General features: G+C 37.2%; 2 protein-coding genes across 4 annotated transcripts; one reads left to right on the top strand and one right to left on the bottom strand.

Moving 5' to 3' along the window:
* Nucleotides 1-201: 201 nt before the first annotated feature.
* Nucleotides 202-7,416, bottom strand: LOC311488760 (uncharacterized protein; the record flags this gene model as incomplete). Its single annotated transcript, XM_084545609.1, has 6 exons — nt 202-2,394; nt 3,275-3,460; nt 3,565-3,606; nt 3,772-3,873; nt 4,179-4,224; nt 5,359-7,416. The coding sequence occupies 6 exons, from the start codon at nt 7,414-7,416 to the stop codon at nt 2,123-2,125; spliced, it is 2,706 nt and encodes a 901-aa protein (XP_084401735.1). The 3' UTR covers nt 202-2,122.
* Nucleotides 7,417-14,325: 6,909 nt separating this feature from the next.
* Nucleotides 14,326-26,619, top strand: LOC311487883 (interferon-induced protein 44-like). Of its 3 annotated transcripts, XM_084544286.1 has the most exons (13): nt 14,330-14,405; nt 15,059-15,088; nt 15,297-15,338; nt 15,431-15,631; nt 15,872-15,945; nt 16,495-17,525; nt 17,857-17,877; nt 18,123-18,150; nt 18,841-19,042; nt 19,461-19,613; nt 19,855-20,026; nt 25,985-26,085; nt 26,164-26,619. In XM_084544286.1, the coding sequence occupies exons 7-13, from the start codon at nt 17,859-17,861 to the stop codon at nt 26,341-26,343; spliced, it is 855 nt and encodes a 284-aa protein (XP_084400412.1). In that variant the 5' UTR covers nt 14,330-14,405; nt 15,059-15,088; nt 15,297-15,338; nt 15,431-15,631; nt 15,872-15,945; nt 16,495-17,525; nt 17,857-17,858; the 3' UTR covers nt 26,344-26,619. The 3 variants fall into 3 exon arrangements, with proteins under 3 accessions (XP_084400413.1, XP_084400412.1, XP_084400411.1); XM_084544287.1 differs by lacking the exons at nt 15,872-15,945; nt 25,985-26,085; nt 26,164-26,619 and adding exons at nt 21,412-21,490; nt 21,597-25,962 and having other exon boundaries at nt 14,326-14,405; XM_084544285.1 differs by lacking the exon at nt 15,872-15,945.
* The last annotated feature ends 1,035 nt before the right edge of the window (nt 26,620-27,654 follow it).

Genomic DNA, 27,654 nt, shown 5'->3' with positions numbered 1-27,654 from the left:
CTGTACCATCAACACGGGTTTCCCTCTAGGCTGTGTCCTTTCTCCTCTGTTCTTCTCCCTGTATACCAACAGCTGCACCTCCAGTCACGAGTCTGTCAAGCTCCTGAAATTTGCGGATGACACCACCCTCATCGGGCTCATCTCAGGTGGAGACAAGAGCCCCTACAGATTGGAGATTGACCACTTGGTGACTTGGTGCAGCCACCACAACCTGGAGCTGAACGCTTCCAAGACAGTGGAGATGATCGTGGACTACAGGAAGAACACAGCCCCACTCCTCCCCATCATCCTGTCTGATTCTACAGTCAACACTGTGGACTCCTTCTGTTACCTGGGCACCATCATCTCCCAGGATCTCAAATGGGAGCTGAACATAAGCGCCCCAATTAAAAAAGCACAGCAGAGGATGCAGTTCTTCCGGCAGCTGAAGATAGTGATGGTTCACTTCTACGCTGCCATCACTGAGTCCAGACTCTGCTAAAGACAAGAGCATGAGCTGTCGTCTGAAGTCTTCCAGGACTCTGAAGTGTGCAGCTAAGATTGTGGCTAATCCCTCTCACCCTGGACACAGACTATTTAACAGATTCCACTCTGGCAGACGGCTGACATGCTTGTAATGGGTGCAACAACACCAAAACTATTTCCTTGTATACAAGGAAATACTCAGATGACTCTGCTGTTGTTGGCCTAATCCACGATGGGGAAGATGGAGATTATAGAGCACTCATCAGAGACTTTGTATTCTGGTGCCAGGAAAACTGGCATGGGAAAAACCAAGGAGCTGGTGGTGGATTACCGCAGGCACAAGGACACGCCACGCACACCAGTGAACATCCAGGGAATGGGCATAGATACAATACCTAGGTGTTGACCTGAACAAAAAACTGGATTGGTTTGACCCCACTAAGGCTCTTTATAAGAAAGACCAGAGCACACTCTAACTGTGAAGATCACTTGGTCCTCTTATCTTATCGTAATTCAAAAACAATGAAATGTTCGTTGCATCCCTTTAAAGGTTAGCTACTCAGAGAAGACTGGAGCAGTGTCAAGAGTAATGTGAAGAACATAAGATAAGATAGATCTTTATTTATCCCCAGCTATCACAATGAGTAATTCGTAATGACAAATGCGTGAACTCAAAGGAGAGCTGTAGTCATAAACCACATTTATGTTAATATGGTCACTGTCTCTTTATGTTCAAATAAATGACTTTAGTTCAAACTTATCAGTGACAGTGACAGTTTGATAACATATGTGTAACATCTAAAAAAAGTAAGTGAAAAAAAAATACAGCCATACAAGTGTGTTATTAAGTAATGCAACACTGAACTGTAAGATAAGATGGACATGTCCCAGCATACCTGGAACACCTGGAACACTTGCTGCAAATATTTGTGACTCATGTTACTGAAGCAGATAATCCTGTTAGTCACTGGTTTTGGAAAATGAGAATGATGTGAGAGAGCGGCACAGTGGTGCCTCACAGCAAGAAGGTTCTGGGTTCTAACCCATGATGGCTGACTGGGCCTTTCTGTGTGGAGTTTGCATGTTCTCCCTGTGTCTGCGTGGTTCTCTCCAGGTTCTCCAGCTTCCTCCCACCATCCAAAGACATGCTGGTTAGGTTCATTGGTGGTTCTAAGTTGGCCGTAGGTGTGAGTGTGAATGGTTGTCTGTCTCTCTGTGTTAGCCCTGAGATAGACTGGAGACCTGTCCAGGGTGTACAGCCACCTCTAGCCCTAGTGACAGCTGGGATAGAATCCAGCAGACCCACGACCTTTAACAGGAATAAGCGGGTACAGAAGATGAATGAATGAATGAATGTTATTTACTCTTGTATTTGAATGAGAAAGCTATTATACAATTAAATACTTTGTTTTATTTAAATTTTGGCATTTTCCCCAATAAGACTTTTATATCTTGTGAAACTTTATTTCATAATTACACGTTTTATTTCTGGTATGCTCATATTAACTCTACACATTTATATATGAAGATGAAACAAAACACTAAGAAAGAACTTAATCATCAATCATTTAGACTGTGTGTATTTTGTTATTGTTGCTGCTCTGCTGAAGCAACACTTGAACAACAATGCTGCTACTGTCACTATCACAGTATGTTATTAAATAATGCAACATGGATCAGAGTTTGTGGGCTGGTTACTGGACTTCTCAGACCTACAGACAGTACCTCTGTATTTCAGTAACTCTCTTTGTATTTGATCGACAGCCTCCTGGTTTTTTGGACATTTCAGTAATCCTCTCACAGTCTCGTGGTACAGAACGTCAACATTCAGGACAACGTCCTCAAAGGTTTCAGACCACTTCTTCTCAGGTGTAGAGTAGTCCACTTTCCATGTGTGGTGCATCAGAACCAGAATGACTGGTTTACCACCTGCTGACACCAGAAGAAAGGAAATGAAAAGGAGATGAAGCTGGACTTCATGACAGGAGGAGGAACATGATATTATCCTGAGATTATCTGTCATCTGCATTAAGATAAATGAGTTTTTGTGTGGGGTGGTTTCAGAAGAGCTCTGTCCACAGTGAAACACCTGGACCAGTTAAACCCTGAAGCTCTAAGATGTCTCCAGGCTGCTTGTCTCTATCACCAGGTCAGAGTGGTAGTGGTTTAGAAATCTCCAGCCAGAACTGACACGTTTACTTCTTCACACTCCTTCTACTCATCAAATACTAGACTCAAAACTGTAAATTAGAGAGTTAATAACACTGTGTCAATGACACTGATGTTACTGAACCTGTTTCTGACTGTAAGTCAACAACATTTTATGAAACCAATGAACAACAATGCTGCATCCATTCTGGATTTAATGACACATGCTGCCTGATTCCTGTACAACCTTCACCAAAGATGTGTCACGGTCAAAGTTGAATCAGCAGCTGAGAGAGAGTTGTCGTAGACGACAAGTTCTCTCCAGCTGTACAATCATTATTTTAAAATCACTACATCTAAATATCTTCTTCTTAACTTTCCTGTCACTTATCTCTGACCCTCACTGAGCAGCTTACATTGTAGCTGGAACCAAGCTGCACTTTGACGTTCAACCCTAGGAGCTGTTTTGTAAAAGCTGACTTTTAGAAAGAAACAGAGAGGATGGAGGCTGAAACTGAGAGAACAGATGGATTTACAAATGTAACCCCCTAAATGTGGACATACTCTGAAAACTGAAAACAAAGCAGTGATGTACTTTCATGTGTCTATGCTGAGATTTACAGAAACAATATAAATGACAGCTGATCAGTCTTTATGTTACCTGGCATCTTACTCATGGCTGCATCCACATCTGAACCAACACGACTGATGATTGGACAGAAAAGAATGATGACGTTGCATCTCTGCTGGTCTGTTCTCTCCACCTCTAACTCCTTACAGTTCACTTTGCTCAGCAGAACTTTATCAGCTCCAAACGTTTCTCCTGTAGTGACTGTGTGGACCTTAACTGTGCATCCATCCAACAAAATATAAAACAGGAAATAATGATTAGAGGATGAAGATGGAATCACTGTGAGCTTCATTTTTATATCAGCTGAGAAGCTCTCTCACCTCCACGGCTCTTCCTCTTCATCTCTGTTCCTGATGATGAACCTAAATCAGCAAAAGCACAAACATAACAATGCAACAAACTACATATATAGTTAATACACACTTGATACCTGCACATGATGGATCAATACAAGTGGAATGTTCTTGAACAAAAAGCTGATTAAATTTGGAAGGAGTTGGAACGTAGATGTTTCTTTACACTTGTACCTTTATCAGACTCTGCGAAGATTTTGCCCAGAATATTGTAGAATTCCTTCACATCATTGTTGGTTTGTCTCTCAGGATAATACTTCTCCAAAGCATCAGCAGCTACAGAGAAAGAACATATCGTGTGTTAAGGCTGCTTCACATGTGTGATTTCAGTTCTTTCAGACAGTAGATGACAGTCATGAGAGAAACAGTAAAATCCTTCATCATCAGTCCAAAGCAGCATCTTTTCAGACATTTTCAGAATGTAGCAACAGAGACTGTGAGCAAAATCTGCAATCAATGAAATATAATTTCTGATAGAACAAAAAATCTGTGTTTCTACAAAGAAGGGAATTTGAAAATATGAAGAATTGAAAAGTATGAACACATCAAATTATTATTAACAGTAATATGTTGGTTCGTACCTTTCAGAAGTTGAGATGGAATATTCAGTGACTTCAGTTTCTGAAACTTTAAATATAACCAAAATGTGAATCAACAGAATTTTCTTTTTGAAATATTTTATTTTCAGTTTTATATTTGCAGTGTATAGAAACATATCAATATACCAACAGTATAGAGACCTAACAAAATGCGAGGCATTGAGCATAAACCTCCTTACCCTATAACACCCTATCCCCATCAAAGAAGAAGAAGAAAAAAAAGTCAGTGTGTCATATTAAGTATTTGGTGTAAGAGATGTACCAATATGGTCTAAATATGGCTGCCAAATTTTCAAGAAGTTGTTATATTGTTTTCTGAGACAATAAGTGTTTTTTTCCAGGGGGATGGATCCATTCATCTCAGAAGTCCACTTGTCAATAAGCAGAGGGGAATCAAATTTCCATGACACCACAATGCACTTCTTGGCCACATTAGAGGACCGCAGATACTTGTTAAGTTCCCCAATAAACAAAGTTCCGGGTCCACTGAGACATTAACTCCTGTGATCCTGGTTAAAGTGGAACAGATATTGTGCCAAAAAGACCTACCTTTCATACACAGCCAGGTACAATGCAGAAAGGAGCCAACTGAATTTTCTTTGTGAATCATAAAATTCCTCTTTTTTTTTAGTTTTAGTTATGAAGCTTTGCTAAATTCAGTCAGCAAGATTATCTCTATCATCACTCCCAACTCTCTCTTTCTCATCCTCGTTCAGATTTTGTTGTTGCAATTTGTCATTACTGTCAAACGTTTGCGGATTTTGTCCTCCTCCTCCACCATCAGTTGTCAGATTGGTTCAAAACAGTTGCAACTGTCTTCCACCCCATTCTCCTCCAGTCTTCAAGCAAGTAATGTTTTAAGTAAGAATCAACAGCCTTAAGCACCAACGCTCTGTGACAGAAGTTTTTGATTCTCTGTTTTTATATGAACAGTTGAACCCTCTACCACCTATACTTATACACTCATTGAGTGGGAGAGGAGGGGTCAAGATATTTTTTTTTTTTTGAAGCCAGCAAATGATTCTAAATTTACAGTGTTACAGTGGGTTTCCCTCTCGCTTTTTTCAGAGTGCATATTATTTTGCCCTTAATCTCACATATTATGTGACCTGAGTTCAATGAGGTTAGGGGAAGTGTTGTAAGATATCACAGGAGAACTGACCTTCTGGTCTACGGACTCCTGTCCAGGTGAAGAGAAGTCTGATTTGTTGTCACCTCTTGAATCTGATTTGTTGTCATCTTTGGAGTCTGATTTGTTGTCATCTCTGGAATCTGATTTGTCATAGTTGGAGTCTGATTGGTCATAGTTGGAGTCTGATTTGTTGTCATCTTTGGAGTCTGATTTGTTGTCATCTTTGGAGTCTGATTTGTTGTCATCTTTGGAGTCTGAATTGTTGTAATCTCTAAAATCTGATTTGTTGTCATCTTTGGAGTCTGATTTGTTGTCATCTCTGGAATCTGATTTGTTGTCATCTTTGTAATCTGATTTGTTGTCATCTTTGGAGTATGATTTGTTGTCATCTTTGGAATCTGATTTGTTGTCATATCTGGAATCTGATTTGTTGTCATCTTTGGAATCTGATTTGTTGTCATATCTGAAATCTGATTTGTTGTCATCTTTGTAGTCTGATTTGTTGTCATATCTGGAATCTGATTTGTTGTCATCCATGGAATCTGATTTCTTGTCATCTTTGGAGTCTGATTTCTTGTCATCTTTGGAGTCTGATTTCTTGTCATCTCTGGAATCTGATTTGTTGTCATCTTTGGAGTCTGATTTGTTGTCATCTTTGGAATCTGATTTGTTGTCATCTTTGGAGTCTGATTTGTTGTCATCTTTGTAGTCTGAGTTGTTGTCATCTCTGAAATCTGATTTGTTGTCATCTTTGGAGTCTGATTTGTTGTCATCTCTGGAATCTGATTTGTTGTCATCCATGGAATCTGATTTGTTGTCATCTTTGTAGTCTGATTTGTTGTCATATCTAGAATCTGATTTGTTGTCATATCTGGAATCTGATTTGTTGTCATCCATGGAATCTGATTTCTTGTCATCTTTGGAGTCTGATTTGTCATCTTTGGAGTCTGATTTGTTGTCATCTTTGGAGTCTGATTTCTTGTCATCTCTGGAATCTGATTTGTTGTCATCTCTGGAATCTGATTTGTTGTCATCTTTGGAGTCTGATTTGTTGTCATCTCTGGAATCTGATTTGTTGTCATCTTTGGAATCTGATTTGTTGTCATCTTTGGAGTCTGATTTGTTGTCATCTCTGGAATCTGATTTGTTGTCATCTTTGGAGTCTGATTTGTTGTCATCTTTGGAGTCTGATTTGTTGTCATCTTCGGAATCTGATTTGTCATCTGTGGAGTCTGATTTGTTGTCATCTCTGGAATCTGATTTGTTGTCATCTCTGGAATCTGATTTGTTGTCATCTTTGGAGTCTGATTTGTTGTCATCTTTGGAGTCTGATTTGTCATCTTTGGAGTCTGATTTGTTGTCATCCCTGGAATCTGATTTGTTGTCATCCCTGGAATCTGATTTGTTGTCATCTTTGTAATCTGATTTGTTGTCATCTTTGGAGTCTGATTTGTTGTCATCCCTGGAATCTGATTTGTTGTCATTTTTGGAGTCTGACTTGTTGTCATCTTTGGAGTCTGATTTGTTGTCATCTCTGGAGTCTGATTTGTTGTCATATCTGGAATCTGATTTGTTGTCATCTTTGGAGTCTGAATTGTTGTCATCTCTAAAATCTGATTTGTTGTCATCTCTGGAATCTGACTTGTTGTCATCTCTGGAATCTGATTTGTTGTCATCTTTGGAGTCTGATTTGTTGTCATCCATGGAATCTGATTTGTTGTCATCTTTGGAGTCTGATTTGTTGTCATATTTGGAGTCTGATTTGTTGTCATCTCTGGAGTCTGATTTGTTGTCATCTTTGGAATCTAATTTGTTGTCATCCCTGGAATCTGATTTGTTGTCATCTTTGGAGTCTGATTTGTTGTCATCTCTGGAGTCTGATTTGTTGTCATCCCTGGAGTCTGATTTGTTGTCATCTCTGGAATCTGATTCGTTGTCATCTCTGGAATCTGATTTGTTGTCATCCATGGAGTCTGATTTGTTGTCATCTTTGGAGTCTGATTTGTTGTCATCTTTGGAATCTGATTTGTTGTCATCTTTGGAGTCTGATTTGTTGTCATCTCTGGAATCTGATTTGTTGTCATCCATGGAATCTGATTTGTTGTCATCTTTGGAGTCTGATTTGTTGTCATCTTTGGAGTCTGATTTGTTGTCATCTCTGGAATCTGATTTGTTGTCATCTTTGGAATCTGATTTGTTGTCATCTTTGTAATCTGATTTGTTGTCATCTTTGGAATCAGATTTGTTGTCATCTTTGGAGTCTGATTTGTTGTCATCTCTGGAATCTGATTTGTTGCCATCCATGGAATCTGATTTGTTGTCATCTTTGTAATCTGATTTGTTGTCATCTTTGGAATCAGATTTGTTGTCATCTTTGGAGTCTGATTTGTTGTCATCTCTGGAATCTGATTTGTTGTCATCCATGGAATCTGATTTGTTGTCATCTTTGGAGTCTGATTTGTTGTCATCTTTGTAATCTGATTTGTTGTCATCTTTGGAGTCTGATTTGTTGTCATCTTTGGAGTCTGATTTGTTGTCATCTCTGGAGTCTGATTTGTTGTCATCTTTGTAATCTGATTTGTTGTCATAGTTGGAGTCTGATTTGTTGTCATCTCTGGAATCTGATTTGTTGTCATCTTTGGAGTCTGATTTGTTGTCATCTTTGGAGTCTGATTTGTTGTCATCTCTGGAGTCTGATTTGTTGTCATCTTTGTAATCTGATTTGTTGTCATCTTTGGAATCTGATTTGTTGTCATCCATGGAGTCTGATTTGTTGTCATCTCTGGAGTCTGATTTGTTGTCATCTTTGGAGTCTGATTTGTTGTCATCCATGGAGTCTGATTTGTTGTCATCTTTGGAGTCTGATTTGTTGTCATCTCTGGAGTCTGATTTGTTGTCATCTTTGGAGTCTGATTTGTTGTCATCTCTGGAGTCTGATTTGTTGTCATCTCTGGAGTCTGATTTGTCATAGTTGGAGTCTGATTTGTTGTCATGACTTGTTGTCATGTTGTCTGATATTTCATCGCTGGAGTCTGATTTGTTGTCATCTTTGGAGTCTGATTTGTTGTCATCTTCGGAATCTGATTTGTCATAGTTGGAGTCTGATTTGTTGTCATCTTGGGAATCTGATTTGTCATAGTTGGAGTCTGATTTGTTGTCATCTCTGGAGTCTGATTTGTTGTCATCTTTGGAGTCTGATTTGTTGTCATCTCTGGAGTCTGATTTGTTGTCATCTCTGGAGTCTGATTTGTTGTCATCTTTGGAGTCTGATTTGTTGTCATCTCTGGAATCTGATTTGTTGCAGATAAGAACAGTGAGTCATTGCTGGAACGATGTTGAAGTTTACAATGATGAGCTCTTTGTTACTTTTATCACATGAACAACTCTTGTGCTGTGACTTTAGTTGAATATGTGTGAAATATTTCAGTAGTTTATACATGATCCAGCCCTTTGATGTTGTTGTAGCTCAGGTTTAAGATCGTTGTTGTGAATTATAAATATCATTATAACAACAAACTAAATCGTATCAGAGACTGGTGGTCATCTGACTGTACCACTTACCTCCAGGTGAATCTGCCATGATTTAATCTGAAGATCAAGAAGGAAATAAGACACAGAAATAAGAAGCAGCAGAGAAAAGATGTCACAGACCTATATGTCCTTAAATGTAAATAATATCTCTGAATAAATCAACAGGAGCTTTAACATTGAAGCAAACTAAGATGACCAGATTCTTCAGTTTATCTCTAAACACTATGACCATGGAAACAATAAACAATCACTAAAACAGTTTCTAGAAATAGGTGAAGACAATTGAATGAGTGAATTATTCATTGTCTCTAAGGGCTGGAGGTCTGTGATAGAATATAGAATACAAAATAGAATTAAATCTATATACACAATATTTACAAGAATAATAAAATAATTAGATATTAAAATTAAATTAAATGAATTACACTAACCAACAAAAAACAGCCATGTGCAATATGTTACAACCAGTTCAGTGTCATCTGTCACAGACAGATGAGGAGTTGTACGACTGATGTCTTGAGGCAGGAAAGATTTGTTGTAGAGTTCTTTGTTTGAGCCTTTTAGAGAAGGTGCTCTGTTGTCTGTCTATTAACTTATAAAATATAAATGTGGTTCACAGTGGAACAAATAGTTAATGCTTATTTCCATTATACTAACTATATATTACATTTTTCATGATTTCTAACTAACTAAGGCAGTAATAACAGCAGCAATAACAGAAGAATGGTCTTAAATGAGAGGGACTCTCATTTAAGACCTACACATGTTGAAGTTTTAGGCATAACAATATGTGCATCCAGGTAAAAAATCAGAATTCCCACCTTTATTGTTGTTCTGATGCTGCAGAAAGGATCCTCGAGTGAAACTGCTGAAAGAGAGCAATCCAACACTTTCACTTTCTCATTCCTACTGTGATAAACAATGTGGTTAATGTACAACTCCCATTCATAAGCAACGCCTTCTCTGCAGCTTAAACCCAAAACTAGAGTGCTGTTCTAGAGAGGATCTGATCCACTCTCACTCTCTATTGCACTGTTAAATTTTGAATCCCCAATGGAATGTATATGGTTAATTCCTGTAACTTAAAATTTTATTGCCAGTGTAAATCACAGTAAACTTGCTAGTATATTATCCCATTAGCACCAGCTCTAACTAAGCCACTGCAGTTGTATGGCTGATAACTTCCAGGTCATAACGTTGCCTCCACTACAGTAAGCCTGAAAACGCAGTATGCTGACAAACTGACAATAAGTTTAACATTTAAAATCAAAGTGAGAAAAAAAAAATCAAATTCGACCTCCAATGTAAGACTTGGCCTTCTCACAGCTGAATATTTTCTGAAGGTTTAATCATTTTAAATACATACTTCTGATAAATCATTCTCAAAAACATCCTCATTTTTGAACTTTTCAGGATTTTCTCCATTTAACATCCACTCCTTATCATGAAACAGAAACTGAAGACTTTTGTGAAAAAGAAAAAATTGTAAAAGCGCTCTTTTTTAAATGAATGATGAAATAACATTTCATGATAATGAATTGAATCTTGGGGATGGAATGGGGATGGAGGAGGGTCGCAGGACTTTCAACATGACAGCATGAGGAGAAAAATATGTGTAAGTATATGTATTTATTTATCTTCACAAGGTATGAACACGTCAAATTAGGAACAGAAGTAATAAATTGGTACGTAACATTTTGAAGTTCAGGTGGAACATTCAGTGACTTCAGCTTCTGAAAGTTAAAACATAACCAAAATGTGAACCAGCAGATTTCTTTGTGAATCATGAAAATCATTTTGTTGCCATTTGTGTTGGGACTTGTTCTGGATGGTAAGTTCATATGCTCAGTGTGTATATAGGGCACACAACTGTACATTTAAAGTCCAGTTATGAGCATAGTGCACCAAGCAAGTGTTGTTTTAAAGAAGAATCTATTGTTGTCCCTTAGGTGACAGTAGGTAAGAGCCATTAACACTAAGGCTGTATAAAACAAGTATTCTCAGTGTAACACAGCCCATAATTGATCTCAAACTTTATTTCTATAAATGTTAAACATTGTGTCATATTTGATGTCATCACAGTATAAATCATGGTGGTTTAGAGAAAACAACTCTTTTCTACCTGCTTTGATATCCATGGTGTTTCCAAGTTTTAATATGAGAATACGTGATGATAGAAGTGTAAATGTGGAGTTAACACCACTCACTGCCTCTTAAACTCAAGACTATGCTTTCAGCATGTTGCCCACTCTCTTCCTTTTCACTGCTGCCTGACACATTCCTCTTCCTCTCTTAAAGGACAGGTGCCCACACTTTTTTGAAATTACAGTTTCAATTATAGTTTATATGAGAATATATTGCAACATAATAAAACTTACAAATAGACAAAACACAAGAAACCTCTTTCCTTGTTAGAACACCTTTCTGTATATACAGTCAGGTCCATAAATATTGGGCACATCGACACAGTTCTAATCTTTTTGGCTCTATACACCACCACAATAGATTTGAAATAAAAACGAACAAGATGTGCTTTAACTGCAGAGTTTCAGCTTTAATTTGAGGGTATTTACATCCAAATCAGGTGAACGGTGTAGGAATTACAACAGTTTGTATATGTGCCTCCCGCTTTTTAAGGGACCAAAAGTAATGGGACAACTGGCTGCTCAGCTGTTCCATGGCCAGGTGTATGTTATTCCCTCATTATCCCATTTACAAGGAACAGATAAAAGGTCTAGAGTTCATTTCAAGTGTGCTATTTGCATTTGGGAGAAGAATTCACCATAGTGAATACAGACGGTTCACCACAAGATGTAAACCACTGGTGAGCCTCAAAAACAGGAAGACCAAATTAGAGTTTGCCACAGAACATCTAAAAAAGCCTTCACAGTTCTGGAACAACATCCTATGGACAGATGAGACAAAGATCAACTTGTACCAGAGTGATGGGAAGAGAAGAGTATGGAGAAGGAAAGGAACTGCTCATGATCCAAAGCATACCACCTCATCAGTGAAGCATGGTGGTGGTAGTGTCATGGCGTGGGCATGTATGGCTGCCAATGGAACTGGTTCCCTTGTATTTACTGATGATGTGACTGCTGACAAAAGCAGCAAGATGAATTCTGAAGTGTTTCAGGCAATATTATCTGCTCATTTTCAGCCAAATGCTTCACAACTCATTGTCCATCTGCACTTCATAGTGCAGATGGACAATGACCCGAAGCATACTACGAAAGCAACCAAAGAGTTTTTTAAGGCAAAGAAGTGGAATGTTATGCAATGGCCAAATCAATCACCTGACCTGAATCTGACTGAGCATGCATTTCACTTGCTGAAGACAAAACTGTCTATGTGTTCCAGACTTCAGGCTGTAATTGACTGAACAGATTTGGAACCAAGTATTAAAAAGTGAAAGTTTGATTTATGATTGTTAATTTGTCCCATTACTTTTGGTCCCTTAAAAAGTGGGAGGCACATATACAAACTGTTGTAATTCTTACACCGTTCACGAGATTTGGATGTAAATACCCTCAAATTAAAGCTGAAAGTCTGCAGTTAAAGCACAACTTGCTATTTTCATTCATTTCAAATCCATTGTGGTGGTGTATAGAGCCAAAAAGATTAGAATTGTGTCGATGTCCCAATATTTATGGACCTGACTGTAAAACATGCTGTAGAATTTTAAAGAGATTAAATTACAGTTTTTGTGACCACTGTAGTCCCTGTCATAACCTCCCCTAAAGAAAACACAGTATCCTGCAACATAAGAAAACATTTAAACAGACAAAACTCAGGAAACTTCTTCTGACACTGTCAAACTGTTTTACATGTGTGTTGCATGTTCTTAAGCTAACAACATACACAAGTAAAACATTTAAATGCTGCAGAGCGGGATAGAAAATATATCTAATGGAAAAAATATGAACACACCCCAGCACACCTTGTACAACTGTAGCAAATGTTTATGACTTATCATGTTACTGAAGCTGATAAACCTGTTCAGTCAGTGGTTCATGAGTTCAGACATTATTACAATCATCATTTATTTACTAAAGAATTTGATGATGTGATGAAATTGTTGATGTTACTTCTTTTATTTATCTTTACTATTTGCTTTTTTTTTTCTTTAAAAAATACTATTTATAGACTGCCACAAAAGTAATTTTCCTCAGTCATCACCAGAAGTGCATGGAGGTGTATCATTTTTCTTTCTGCTTTATTTTAATTTGTTTGTGTATGTTTGTGAAATCCAGTAAACATGAATCAGCATTACCACCACCATTACCAGCAGTGATACTTTCTGTGTTTGATTGACAGCCTCCTGGTTTTCTGGACATTCCAGTAATCCTCTCTCTGTCTCGTGGTAGAGAACGTCAACATCCAGGACAACGTTCTCAAAGGTTTCAGACCACTTCTTCTCAGGTGTAGAGTAGTCCATGTTGCATGTGTGGTGCATCAGAACCAGAATGACTGGTTTGCCACCTGATGACACTAGAAGAAAGGAGATGGAAAGGAGATAAGTATTTTGTGTGTGTGTGTGTGTGTGTGCAAGGCACAGTTCAAAAACTACAGAATATGAACCAAAGTGTTAATGGATGAAACATATTCCCTTGTTACTGGTGTGCTGCATAATTTTACATACATGATCTCAAACGCCATAACCGCACTAAATTAACTTATCCCTCTCCTGCTGTACAATATTTATGAGTCGTGCAATACTGCAGAATGTGCATGTGTGAATGTGAATGCTAGTGCACATGTGGTATGTTTTTATCCTTTTCTTTCCTTTATGTTCTCTTCTTTTTATGCACTTTAAGAGACGGTACTTTTAATTTCGTTGTACTTGTGCCATGACAAATAAAGACATTCTATTCTATTCTATTCTTTTTGTCTCCTTTACATGTAAAGCACAGAAATAATAAATGAACACCATGTGACATAAAACCTTAGGACTGTCAATCAAATAAACACGTTCTATATTCAAAGCTCTGAATGATGAAATTATCAGTCAAATGTTTTGAGTGAAGTATCAACACAGTATTTCTACACTGAGATCCTTTTATTTAAGTAAAATATTCAAGTGATTCTTCACCATTGCTACTCTCATACCTTTAAATACGGTATTTCCTACTTGTCTAAAATAAAAAAAATTACATTTCAGGGTTCGTGTGCATGTATGAACCTGCAGAGCGTAAAATGGATGAAACAAACACTCAGTCAAGACAGAAAGAGACTTTAGAACCATAGTTACACAGGACAGGAACAGAACAATGACTCTTGTTACACTGAAATGAATCTTGGTCTGATGTACTGGGATCATGTTCACACCTGAGGCCAGCTGATTATATTTTGACTCTTTGGCTGATCAGAGATTCATGCAGACAGAGTCTGCTCAGTCACTATGTTCAGAAACAGGGCGTTCCTTAGAAATGGGCGTTGGACATAAACTACATCAAGGTATGAAAAAGAAAGTGAAAGTGACAGACTGCTTTCTTTCAGCAGCTTCACTCGATGATCCTCTCTGCAGTATCAGGACTACAATAAAGGTAGAACCCACATTAATACATGATCTAACAAGTCTAGTGTTGTTTACAGCTTTTTGAGAAAGTATTCGTTTATTTCTTTAATTTTGTGCAGTTTTTTTTTTTATAGATTGCCATCGGTTGCCAATGATTTTACATCATGCAACCTCTATAAATATGTCAGTGTAACTATTCCCTTTCATTTAAGACCTGCATATATGTCACTTTATAAAACATTAGTCTGTTATTACTACTGCTGTCTGATGCTCTTAGTTTTAGTTAGTTATTAGCTTTGGTTAACCTACATAAAAGAGACGCCATGATTTAATTGTTCCCAAGTGTATGAAAATAAAGTTTATCTTCTGCTGCATAATGAACCACATTTATATAGAATGCAAAGAAATGTAGTATTAATTCTGGCCCAATCCCTCTTTTAATTCATTTTTCCTCTAACATTTTCTTTTTAATCTTCCAGGTCTGGTTCTTCTTCTTCTTCTTCTTCTTCTTCTTCTTCTTCTTCTTCTTCTTATTATTATTATTATGATTATTATTATTATTATTATTATTAATAATAATAATAATAAAGTCTCTTTCTGTCTTGACTGAGTGTTTGTTTCATCCATTTTACGCTCTGCAGATTCTCTTCTGTTTCTGATTTTTTTTCTGATTGTCTTTAGATTTAATCATGGCAGATTATTCCTCTAAAGGTATGTGGCACATTTGGATGTTCCATAGTGTCTCTAAAATGATTGACACAAGATGGTCAATATTATTCACTTTTCAGTCAGTGGTCATAATGTTGTGGCTGATCAACATATATATATATATATATATATATATACACATATATATATACACACTCTGTTAGCTTTCTTGCAGTGGATGGTGAACACAGCTTAATGTTTGTTGCTTTAGGTTCATCATCAGGAAATCAGAAGAGGATGTTCAGCCATAAAGGTGAGAGAGCATCTCAGCTGATAGAAAAATGAAGCTCACAGTGATTCCATCTTCATCCTCTGATCATTATTTTCTGCTTTATATTTTATTAGGTCGATGCACTGTCAAGGTCTGCACAGTCACTACAGGAGAAACGTTTGGGGCTGATGAAGCTCTGCTGACCAAAGTAAAAAAGTCTAAGAAGTTTCTTCTGGAGAGAACAAACCAGCAGAGATGCAACGTCATCATTCTTTTCTGTCCAATCATCAGTCGTGTTGGTTCAGATGTGGATGCAGCCATGAGTGAGATATCAGGTAACACAAAGACTGATCAGCTGTCATTTATATTGTTTCTCTGTAAATCTCAGCATAGACACATGAAAGTACATCACTGCTTTGTTTTCAGTTTTCAGAGTATGTCCACATTTAGGGGGTTACATTTGTAAATCCATCTGTTCTCTCAGTTTCAGCCTCCATCCTCTCTGTTTCTTTCTAAAAGTCAGTTTTTCCAAAACAGCTCCCAAGGTTGAATGTTAAACTGCAGCTTGCTTTCAGTATCTTCAAGGATTGTCTGAACAAACAACAGAGCTGCTGCAGAGACGATTTTACAACTGGAGAGAACTTTGTCTGTACGTTTTCCTGTAGTCACATGTTAAGAAACATTGACACAGTTGTTAAGTTGATTTTGAACATGAAATATCAGGTGGCTGTTACCATTTCCACCCTGAAGGTTCTTGTACAGGAACCAGGGTGACGAATCCCAAACTGACACCATTTAGAGGGATCAGCACATTCAAGGAAAAGGCTGTCATTTACTGCTAGGTCTAAAATGGATGGAAATTTGTTGTGTTTCATTGTAGTTGCATCCAATTATGTAAATTTGTAGACAAAAAAACGGCTTCTTTAAAAACACTGACTAATTCAGTGGTATGAGACTGTTATTGATGCTTTCATTTACAGTTTTAATTACAAAGAGCTCTAGAGAAACCTCCTTTATGTCCATGTGGATGCAAATCATGTTCACATAACACATTTAGACAGCTCAGTGCAGATAGTCTTTGAACTGTGCCTCATACAGAATGAAATAAAAAAAGACTAGTTCCATGCTGAGGACAATAAGTTCCTCCCCTTGAAGTCCAACTCTCAGCTGAAACTTACTTTCGTTTCCTTTCTCCTAGTGTCAGCAGGTGGTAAACCAGTCATTCTGGTTCTGATGCACCACACACGCAAAGTGGACTACTCAACACCTGAGAAGAAGTGGTCTGAAACCTTTAAGAATGTTGTCCTGGATGTTGACGTTCTCTACCACGAGACCAAAAGAGGATTATTGAAATGTAGAAAAAACAAGAAGGCAGTTCGTAAAATAAAAAAAAACTTTACTGAAATGCAAAAGCAGTGGTTGTAGTATTAGTGTGTGAAAACAACATGTACTGTACAAAATAATGGTGATACTGACAAAGACAACACTGGTGTTTTAGGTGGAAGTGGCTACAGCAGCAAAAAATAGCAACTATGAAAAACATACGCTGTCTAAATAATCACTATATTTCTTATTAGTATATCATTTCTTCTACATATATAATGTGTATACAATGTGAAGTGTTAAACGACTTTGTACCTTTACTGATCCCCTGTTGAAAAAAGCCCAAGTGACACAGCAGCATCACAATAATAAGAAAATACAGTTCATACATTTGCATATATACATGCTTTAAGAAAATTGAAAAAAAAGACAGTAAAAATAATGTGTACAGCCTATGTATTCATGCATAAATCCACTATAACAAGATAAATACATCTGTGTGTAATCTGTATAGTATAAATATGGATATGTAAAAGGAGTAAATTGTGCAATGGCTGTGGTGGGACAGCCAAAATCAATTGTGTGTATAAGCATGTGCAAGAAAATTAAAGATTTTATTTAATGAGGCTGATGGCGATACGTGGTATACGCCTGTTACGGCTGGAGGTTCTTGGTGATGTGGCATTGTGGAGTCTGATGGTAAGAAAGAGCCTAGTTAACTCTTTGAGTTCACTATTTAGGGCACTTGTGTACATGTGGTACACGCCCTAACCAGATGCTTCAGTCTCAACTTTTGTGATAAAATAAAAAAGAAAGTGAAAGTAAATTGTTTCTCTATAAAAGAGCTATTTGTTCTTTCAGCAGCTTCACTTGATGTTTGTCTCTGCAGCACCACCACAGTAAAAGGTAGGATTGGTTATTATTGTTCACCATCAGGTTATTAAAGATCTGTAGTGATTAAGGTAATTATATTTTATCTGTAGAGGTTTGAATGTGATACATTTTAAGATAAATTAATTAATTCATTTGTGCTTTAGTTTAAAGAATAATCACAGTTTTCTTTGTCACTTATTGTCTTTAGCACCTCTGAGAACAAGTTTTTTCCTCATTGATAGTCACCTATTTTGATACTGAGTTTATTTTAAGTTGCTGAGAATTAAATAGCTTTCGCTTATTCATTTTAGAGGGATGCTTTACAGGGACAGTTTGTGTATTTATAATTTATTTTCTGTTCTAGCCATGGGATGTTCAGCATCAAGTAAGTAATAAGAAACCACCTGCATAATGCTGTTTAAGTTTCACATGAGTATTAGATGATGTAGCAGGAGCAATGTGTATATTTCTAAAAGAAAGTGTATTTTTAAATATATAAAAGATGAAATTCTTTCCAACTCAAATTAAGTTAGAACATGAATTCTGAATTTTTATTTTAAAATATCAAAGTTTGATATTACTTTTTCAAGAAAAGAAATGCTTTTAAGCTAATTTTCTTTTGAACTGTAGAAACTTCATGGAGAGAAGAATCTTGGCGGTGAGTAAATGTTTTGTCCACATGAAGACAGTTCTTTCATATATGAGATCTGGTGATTAAAAATCACATTTAAGTAACAATTGGGTGGTGGCTCCACTATAAAAGTAAAACCCCCACAACCTTATCCCACCCCACCCAGAGGCAAAAAAACACCTTGGCAGCTCTTGTGGCTGGCTGACAGTGCAAATAAAGTAACGTATCACATTTAACTGTCGTGCATCAAAAATACATGTATGTATTATTTAATTATAAGATTTGGCATAAAGGTCTGTTTCTGTTTTAATTTGCTAAGTACCTATCAAAGTATCCTATAAAATTTGTGCAAAATAAGTGGAAAAGCAAAAAAAAAATAATAACAATACAGAAGCTAATAAATATTTGAAAAAATGTAATAATAACTTTGTGAGTGCAAACTGCAGTGTCTATTGTGTGGATGGAATATGGTTTTAAAGTTTAAGAGTTATAACCTTGGTGATTATCTGACCATAGTGATGGTGCATCGGAGATACTTTGTATTTAATGCTAATTAGCAAATGGTCACATTCTAACACACTAGCAATATAAAACATATGATAACAGTGAGCAAAGTACCATGGAGTATGTTGAAGACTCAAAGAGCTGCTGGAATTACTTCACCTGTACATTTGTTGAAGCTATTGTCGTTAATCTATTTCAACCTGATTTCAACAGAGACAGTGACACAGATCTGAAGTATGTACAGAAATATAAACCTCCAAATGACCAAGTTAAACATCTCAGAGTCTTACTCTATGGGCCAGTCGGTGCTGGAAAGTCCACCTTCATCAGTTCTGTCAGCAGCGTCGTACGACAGAGAATGGCCATTCCAGCTTTGGCCAATGCAAACAACTCTGACCAAAGTTTCACCAAAAAAGTAGGTAAACCCTGCGTTTTTTGTTTCACATAATTTCTGGTTCCCTTGAACTAAATTAACTTCCATACTACATTTACACCAATCAGCCACAACATTATGACCACTGACAGGTGAAGTAAATAATACTGACCATCTTGTGATGTAGCACCCACCTAGACCAGACTAGGCACCCCCACCCCATAGCAATGACACTCCTTGATGGCAGCAGCCATCCCCAGCAGGATGCAGAGACAACTAAAAAGGCACAAGAGAGACCTGCACAATATTCCATGGTCATAATGTTATGCTTGATCGGTGCATATGTCTAATCACCTTAGATTTACACCTGGTTAGCTGGTTGTTTACAAGATGGGACATGTTGATTTATTTAATACTAGAAAATGTTTATCCATAAAAACAGATAATCTGTGTCTTTTAGTATACAACCCATTACATCCTGAAAAAAGGTCCAGAGGACCCTTACCCTTTTGTCTTCAGTGACATCATGGGTCTGGAGGAAGGGTCTGGAAAAGGAATCCATGTGGAAGACGTCAAACTGGCCTTGAAGGGGCACGTTAAAGAGGGTTATAAGGTACAATTACCACGTTGTTTAGTTCACATTTTTCAGTAGAACTAGTCTATTTTAGGTCAAATGAAACTATGAAAAGTGTACTCTGATTTTTTTTTTTATTACTGACCCTTTGTAGAAGAGGATTGGCACACTTTCCACCTCCTATTAGTTTAGTTCACAGTAGAACACATTTTTGTTCATTGCATGGACTTTTCTTTCAGTTTTATGAGTTATTCATTTGGAATGTTACAACATTTTTCAGTTCCAACCTGGATCTTCACTGTCCTCTGATGAAACTGATGGCTACAACCCTTCACCCTCTCTGGATGACAGAGCTCATGTTCTGGTGTGTGTGTATTCTGCTAACACATCTGAAATTAGGAGCTCAATTATAGAGAAGATGAAGACCATCAGAGAGGCAGCCAGCGACTTGGGTAAGAAAAGAAGGGTGGGGAATTTCTTCTTTAGAAACCCACTGTAAAATATCTTTATCTATTCAGGATTTAACAACAAAAATGATACAGTCAGCCTTTTAATTCTTAGGGTGCTGTTAGATGTGGCTCCCCTACAAAGGCATACATAAAATAGAGTATAGCTCCAAAACCAGGTCTATATGCACTGAAAAAAGTCTAACATTGCTGTTGTTCGTTTAATGTGTATTTTCGTGCTCTAATAGCCTAAAATTATTATTTTTTTCATTTAAACTAAACGTTCTAATTTATTTATGGTTGAAACTATTTTTTTATTTGGATACAATATAAATTGCCAGCGGGACACAGAACTGAATTTATTCATTGGATCAAAGCATTTTTATTAGATTCAGCATGATTTGCACATGCGCATTGTTGAGTTTGAGATCCCGCTCTCTGACCTGTTTAGGTCAAATAAAGGAATAATAAAAAAAAAAACGTCCGTCACTGAACAATCAGTCGCGACGGTTCACTCCAACAGACCCCTCGATCCAGGCTGCGACACAGAAGAACACAACGAGCAACATTGATACTGGTAAGGTAAAAACATTAAACTTTGTCTACCGTTAACGTTTTTTTCCAAGTATACCTGACTGGCCTTGACTCTGGCCGTAATCTCACCACTCCCGCTTCATATCTTACAAATGCGCTAACGTTAGCGTTCTTCATTCCGACTATAAAGTTAACTTACGTTAGCCGTCCTCTGGTCGTGGGTGGGTTATATTATCACAGTTCGCTAGCTAACTAAGAAATTCAAGCAATTATTTGTAAATGTAATGTTATTTTGTGGCGGCATTGATGGTAGCTACCACGTTTAAGTTAGTTAACGTTACAGCTAATGTTATATTCGTGACTTAAAATGCGTTTGCTCTGCTTAGTGTTTTTAATTGTTAACAGTGGCGTGAAGAGCCTAGCAAATGTTTATTTGCTGACATTACTGTCTTAAAGTGCTCTGTGTTAAAGCTACTGAAGATAGTACCAACCATGACATGCTAGCTTGTCAGGAAGGGGCTTAACGCTCCAAAGTTTGTTGTTGTTGTTCTGCTGTCAATAGCATAAGGGCATCTGTGATCTTTTATTCATCCTCCTACTTATCTTGTGTTCAGTATTTATCAGCCATAATATTACAAGGCCCAGCTAGTTCTTGCTGGTAATGTTCATTTGCTGCACTGTTAACAGAATTTACATGTGGTAGAAAAGTACCAAAATGTTAGCCAGCTTCCCTAAAATCATAAAATAAAGTATATCTGTTAATGTTAAAAGTTGGGTAATTTGTGCATCATGTTAGTAGCTAACACACTTGATGGCTAACTTAAAAACTAAATAATGTATTCTCTTTCAACTTAAAGGAAGCAGCCACCAATCAGTCGTGTTTCTGCTGTGCAACCATGTGCATTTGGAAATTCCTGCCAGTGATTATTGCTTGTGGTAAGTTCTATTTACAATGTCATAAGGATATTATGATCTAACATGAAATCTGGAGATTTCTGTAACAATGATATGTCTTTTTTTTCTTCTTCTTTTTTTAATGCAGGAAAATGAGGTTGAAGAGCTGGAGCAAACCATGGCGATCTTTATCACTGAGAAAGAGGATTCTCTCCATCCACGCACAGACATTAAGATTGTCATCGAAGGAACAGAGGTTCTGAACGAGACTTTTTTTTGAGGCAACCTAAAATAGTTATGCTCCAACCTAAAAATAATAAGATTGCTCCAACCTTTAAATAGTGGTTACATGGAGTTAAACTTTTCAGTTTAAACTAAATAAAATTATTTGCGTTGAGTTAATGTCAGCTATTTCGTGTGATTGATTACCTCAGTTGTTTTACGTTGATCCAAGGTTTTTATTTTTTCAGTGTGCATGATCTCAGTCTCTATACATTGGTAAGATGGCAGTGTATTCCCAGTGTCAGTGATTTTGTGTTACTATGCCTGATTACTATGTGATAAAACAATGGTAGCCATGATGTGTCTGAACTCATTCTACAACCTTGACTACAACTGTAGTTTATACTAATACAAAGGTTTATAGAAATACAACACACACACATTCGAAGAAGGATTTTAATAAGGATAATAACAGGTGAACCCTCCATTTGGATAATAAGTACCCAAAGTCTGCTTAACAGTATTTTTACCTCTTTAAAGGGAACATGGTTACAATGGAGACGATAAGTACACAATTCACCCATCTGTCATTTATTTAGTCTTTACATCATCAGATTTAACCACTGTGAACACTATAACATCAATAAAAAACAACAATGTCACTATTTGTAGAGGTCTTATTGTAACAACAAAATCTACATTTCTAACACAGGTAAGTTAAAAACAGAATCAAAAGTTAACTGTAAATGCAATATAAAATATTTGCATCGTAAGTGCAGCATTACACAAACTCATTGTCTCCTTATTCATCATTGTCATTGTGGAAAAAGAGTACACCGTCCATCTGTCAATTCATTAGGTACACTTGTGAAAATGACAAACCATTCTAATATAGCAGTCCTGCAATAAATCTTCTCTTCACGAAGATTCTGGTGTTCAGCATTTTTATAAAATAACTGATAGCTGAAGATTCAACTTTATTTTCATTTTGGAGGCTGTGGTTTGTAGCGCTATTGAACTACATTGTACCAACACGTATATTATTTTGATGAACGCATTACATCCTCCAAAACAGTCATGAGGGTGAACTTAGAATGCATTAGTTTTCACTAGTGTACCTAATGTTGGGCCTGTGTACTACGGGCACTAAATATTGGGGTTTGGCTATCATGAATAATTAATAATTATCAAAAATAATTATTAAATAATTGGATCCAAATTACTTGATCACCTCAGGGCACCACACTTCTGAGAAGGGAAAACTTAGCCAATTATTCAAATCAGTCTCATAAAATGTACTAATGTCACTTTGGTACTCTGATTAATAATGAACTAATAACTATAACCAAAATGATCACATTAACAACTAGTTATGGTGAAGGAATTTGGTGAATAGAATAGAATAGAATAAAACTTTATTGTCCACCGAGGTGGAAATTTGGCTTCGGCTCACCAACACAAAGAACAGTACTAAAATACCAAAGTTGACAAATACAGACAAACAACATTACATTGACATAATAATAAATACAATAAGACAGTGGATGGCAGTTCAAGATTTCAAAAGTTTGAAGTGATTAAAAAGAGGGTGGGAGCTATCTGCCAGGATTCGCTTAGCTTTCCTCCCCGTCCTCTCAGTATAGATGTGGGTCAAAGTCTTTTGGGGTTTTCTCACAAGTATGTTCAATAGACATGTATTAACAATGAATAAAAGCAAAGACATACGATCTAACAACAGTGTAGTGATATCAGCTAAATTGGGCCACTTTTTGGTAAATCGCTTGGGACAATAATACAATACCATATATGCCTTTTCCATGTGTTTTTATGATTAATAATGACTGTTTTTGATATTTTTGTGTTGAAATTATGTAATAAAATATAATTATTTAGGCCCTACAGTTCTTGAAACATCAGCTGTACCAACTTTTTTTGCATAGGCAGTTTCAGGTAAAATGGGCCAGCTGTTTCAGGTACAATGAGCCAGTCAAACTGCAAAGGGAAATAGTAATTTATCATCAATTTTCAAAAACACAATTGCTTATACAGCCACATAACATTTAAACTGCATTAAACAAACATGTGTGGCATTAAAAACAAACACATTTTGGGTGCAAACCCACATATTCAAATGTGCAATTAAAAAGTCCATTTTGGAACAGCATAGATCAGTGAACTGATGTGCTGTGTGTGTGCGTGTGTGTGTGTGTACAACACATTTAGAAAGAAATGTGCAAATTACAAAAATTCACATTCAAAACTGATAACTGATGAGTGTGTGTGATGAAAACGTTTTTCAAACACAGTCTTTGCAAATGAAACCATCGTCATCACAGATACCATTCTCTTCACCACAGCTTTCATGAAACCAGGCAGAACATGGATCGCATTTTACCCATTCCTCAGTAGTCTTAGGGTCATTTGGGTCACAATAATGGGTTTTGCAGACTTTGCAAGGTGATTTGCTTCTCTTGCCCTGCTTTTTTCCCCCTTTTGGTTGCTTGCTGCCCGGGTACTTGCTGGCTTGCTTGGCTGGTTGCTTGGATGACTTTTTTGTTTTAATATATTCCGCCCTGACGCATGTTCACTGCCAGTCACCTTTCCACTGATGCGTCTTTGCAGTGTGGATCGCGGCACACCCCATGCTCGTGATAAGAATTGCACACTCACTTTAATTCCTTTCTTCACTCCCTCCCTGTATTCATCTAAGGCCCCCTTCATCCTCTCCTCTTTCCACAGATTGTAGTTTGGCCTTCCTTTCTCTCCCTGTTTTATCTTTGTATCCTTTCCTCTCTGGTCCTTGCTCCTCCTCTCTTTTCTCTCTTTCTGTCTTCTTTCATTTCCTCTGCATTCCTTTCTCCTCACCTGTTCTCTCACTTCCTGTCTCCTCTGCTTGTCTCCTCTCTCATCCTTTCTCTTCCTCTCACTTCCTCTCTTTCCTTCTCCCTCTCTCCTCTCCTCTCGCTTCCTTCTCATTTGCCATACTTACTGTAAATAAAATATTTACCACCATTATTACTGTTGGGGGGGGGTCATGGTGAGTGTGTATGTGTGTGTGTGTGTGTGTGCGCGCGCGCGTGCATGTGTACGTGCGACCTGTGCGTGTGTGTGTAGACATAGACATATATACATAGACGCCTCACTGAGCGCTGGACCGTACGTCAACGTCGCCGCCATATTGGAGGAGGCAGCTCTGTCCCGCCAATTAGGGATACTCAGATACTGAGAGAGCTTGTAATGAAACTTTCTCAGTTGTGGAATAAAACCAAAACATAAAATCAATATGGGGTCATGGCAGCTAAGCTGTAAAAGCTTTAAAGCAACACAAGAATAGTATGAGATGATACACAGCACATAGAACATAAAATAAAAGTATTGGATTTGGTAAGAAAGATAACAGCAAAACACTAGTTGAACTTCAGACAGTCACCATGCTTGTCTGTATGTATCAACGTGTCATGATAAAGGGGGACAGCTTTACATTAAATAATAAATAAAACTAACAAATGTGTAAAATACAGAACACACACAGCGACATACTCATGAACTTGATTGATAATTGTGAAAAAATATTCTCCTCCTGTCCTCATACTGTCTGGACCACATAGAAACATGTGTCAGTAAAACACAATTTAATAGTACAAACACACCATGGCCTCCAAATTGAGAGCACAGTGACTCAACAGCTCTCAGATATTTTAAACATCATAACCTTCATGGAGATGAGATTTGGTAGCCTGGAGTAGCCATACTTCATTCTTCTTCTTCTTCTTCTTCTTCTTGGAACGATGCAGAAGTTTATAATTCATTTCACTGTGAGTAGATCAGGATCATTAAGCTGAAACTGTGACATATTGACTGTGAAATGTATACTTTGGCTGCGTGTTGGATATGAAACTGTTGCTAGCTGGTTAGCTTCAGCTACATAAGGCACTGTGCTATTTCATTCACTGTCCCTTATGTGTGATTATGGGTTATTATTTTCTGACCGAAATATGGAAATTATTGTCAAATAAACACTGCTTGAACAAAACAGACTTGGACTATTTTGGTAGAGTTAAAGTCTTGTCTTTTAGAGACTTTTAGAAAACACCATGCATGCAATCATACACAACGAGCAACTATAATAAGTGCCTGTGCATTTTGTTAAAGGACTCCCAGACAGTATAGTCACCAAGGACGGGTCTTGTTTGGCTCATTATTTGAATGAAATATTTAGATAAAATGCCAGTTTCAGACTGTTACTCAACATTTGTTCATATTTCCAAACTGTACAATGAAATGTAGATTATCCAAAGTTCTCTATATTGACAGGTATTCCCCAAATTGCTGTCATCACCAAAATTGATGAGGCCTCTAGGGAAACTGAAAAGGATCTGAAGAACGTGTACAAGAGCCAATATGTGAAGAAAAAGGTGAGTTTCAACCAGACCTGAGGTAAAAGACCAACCAAAGTCACAGTTGAACTAAAATATTGTTTGTTTTAAACATAGATGATGGACCTGAGCACAAACCTGGGGATTCCACTGAACTGCATATTTCCTGTAAAGAACTATAGTGAAGAAACCAAGCAGGATGCTGATATTGACACTCTGATCCTGAAAGCTCTGAGAATGATGATTGACTTTGGAGATGACTTCATTAAAATGTCACAGAATAGGGACAGACCTTAGTGTCTGGATAAGCTGAATAAGGCTTCTGACATTCATTCAACAAAAAAAGGCTAGCATGTAAACCTCTTTATATGTATTATCACAATATTATGTTGAATGTTGTACTTTAAATGGTTTTGTAAAGTTTTAAAATTTAACAACAAACAAATTGTGACCCGAGGAGGAGAAAAATAATGTGTGACGTCTGTTTTCAGCATCTGTCTTTGGATATTAACTGTAGAACGAATAGAGTAAATATTGTGATTAAATAAAGACTTCTATTACATGTATACTGTCGTGTATAGCGTATAAAATGTGTAGTGAAGGTACTTTTTGTCAGTTGTGTCTGGAGGCATTCCTCTCAGGCTGTATACAGCCTCAACAAACTGAACCACTCATGACTAATAAGAGACCACTAGACAATTCCCCTGCGGGAAATCGCGAGAGTGATGCAGTGGCCGCAGCAGTCTGCAATACCATGCTATATTGCTGCGACAGTACGATGCTACGACGCTATGATGATGCTACTATGCCAAGATGCTACTACAATGCTATGATGCTAAGATACCAAGATGCTATGATACTAAGATGCTACAAAGCTAAGATACTATGTTGCTACGATGCTAAGATGCTACAATGCAATTGTACTAAGATGTTATGATGCTAAGATACTACAATGCTAAGATGCTTTAATGATGCTACAATGCTATGATGCTAAGATGCTACAATGCCAATTTGCCACAATGCTATCATGCTACCATGCTATGATGCTAAGATGCTTTAATGATTCTACAATGCTATGATGCTAAGATGCTTTAATGATGCTACAATGCTATGATGCTAAGATGCTTTAATGATGCTACAATGCTATGATGCTAAGATGCTTTAACGATGCTACAATGCTATGATGCTAAGATGCTTTAACAATGCTACCATGCTATGATGCTAAGATGCTACAATGCCAATTTGCTACAATGCTATCATGCTACCATACTATGATGCTAAGATGCTTTAATGATGCTAAAATGCTATGATGCTAAGATGCTACAATGCCAATTCGCTACAATGCTATGATGCTACAATGCTAAGATGTTTAAATGATGCTTTAATGCTAAGATGCTAAAATGCAACAATATACCTTTAACTAAGCTGAAACTATAAGATAAGTGATAAAACAGCCATAAACAGACAGTTTGCAACAGAAATTAAGTTTATTTTTCAACAAAACAATCAAGGAACACGAAAACATCTGATGAGTCGGTAAAAAACTTTAATCTAACAAGAAACAAAGTTGTAAAAACACGGCCACCGAACCCATCAGGAAACTAAAGA

This window comes from Chelon labrosus, assembly GCF_963514085.1.
Source record: "Chelon labrosus genome assembly, chromosome: 5".
In the NCBI taxonomy this organism is placed as follows: Eukaryota; Metazoa; Chordata; class Actinopteri; order Mugiliformes; family Mugilidae; genus Chelon; species Chelon labrosus.
This window is presented reverse-complemented; position numbering and strand designations above follow the sequence as displayed.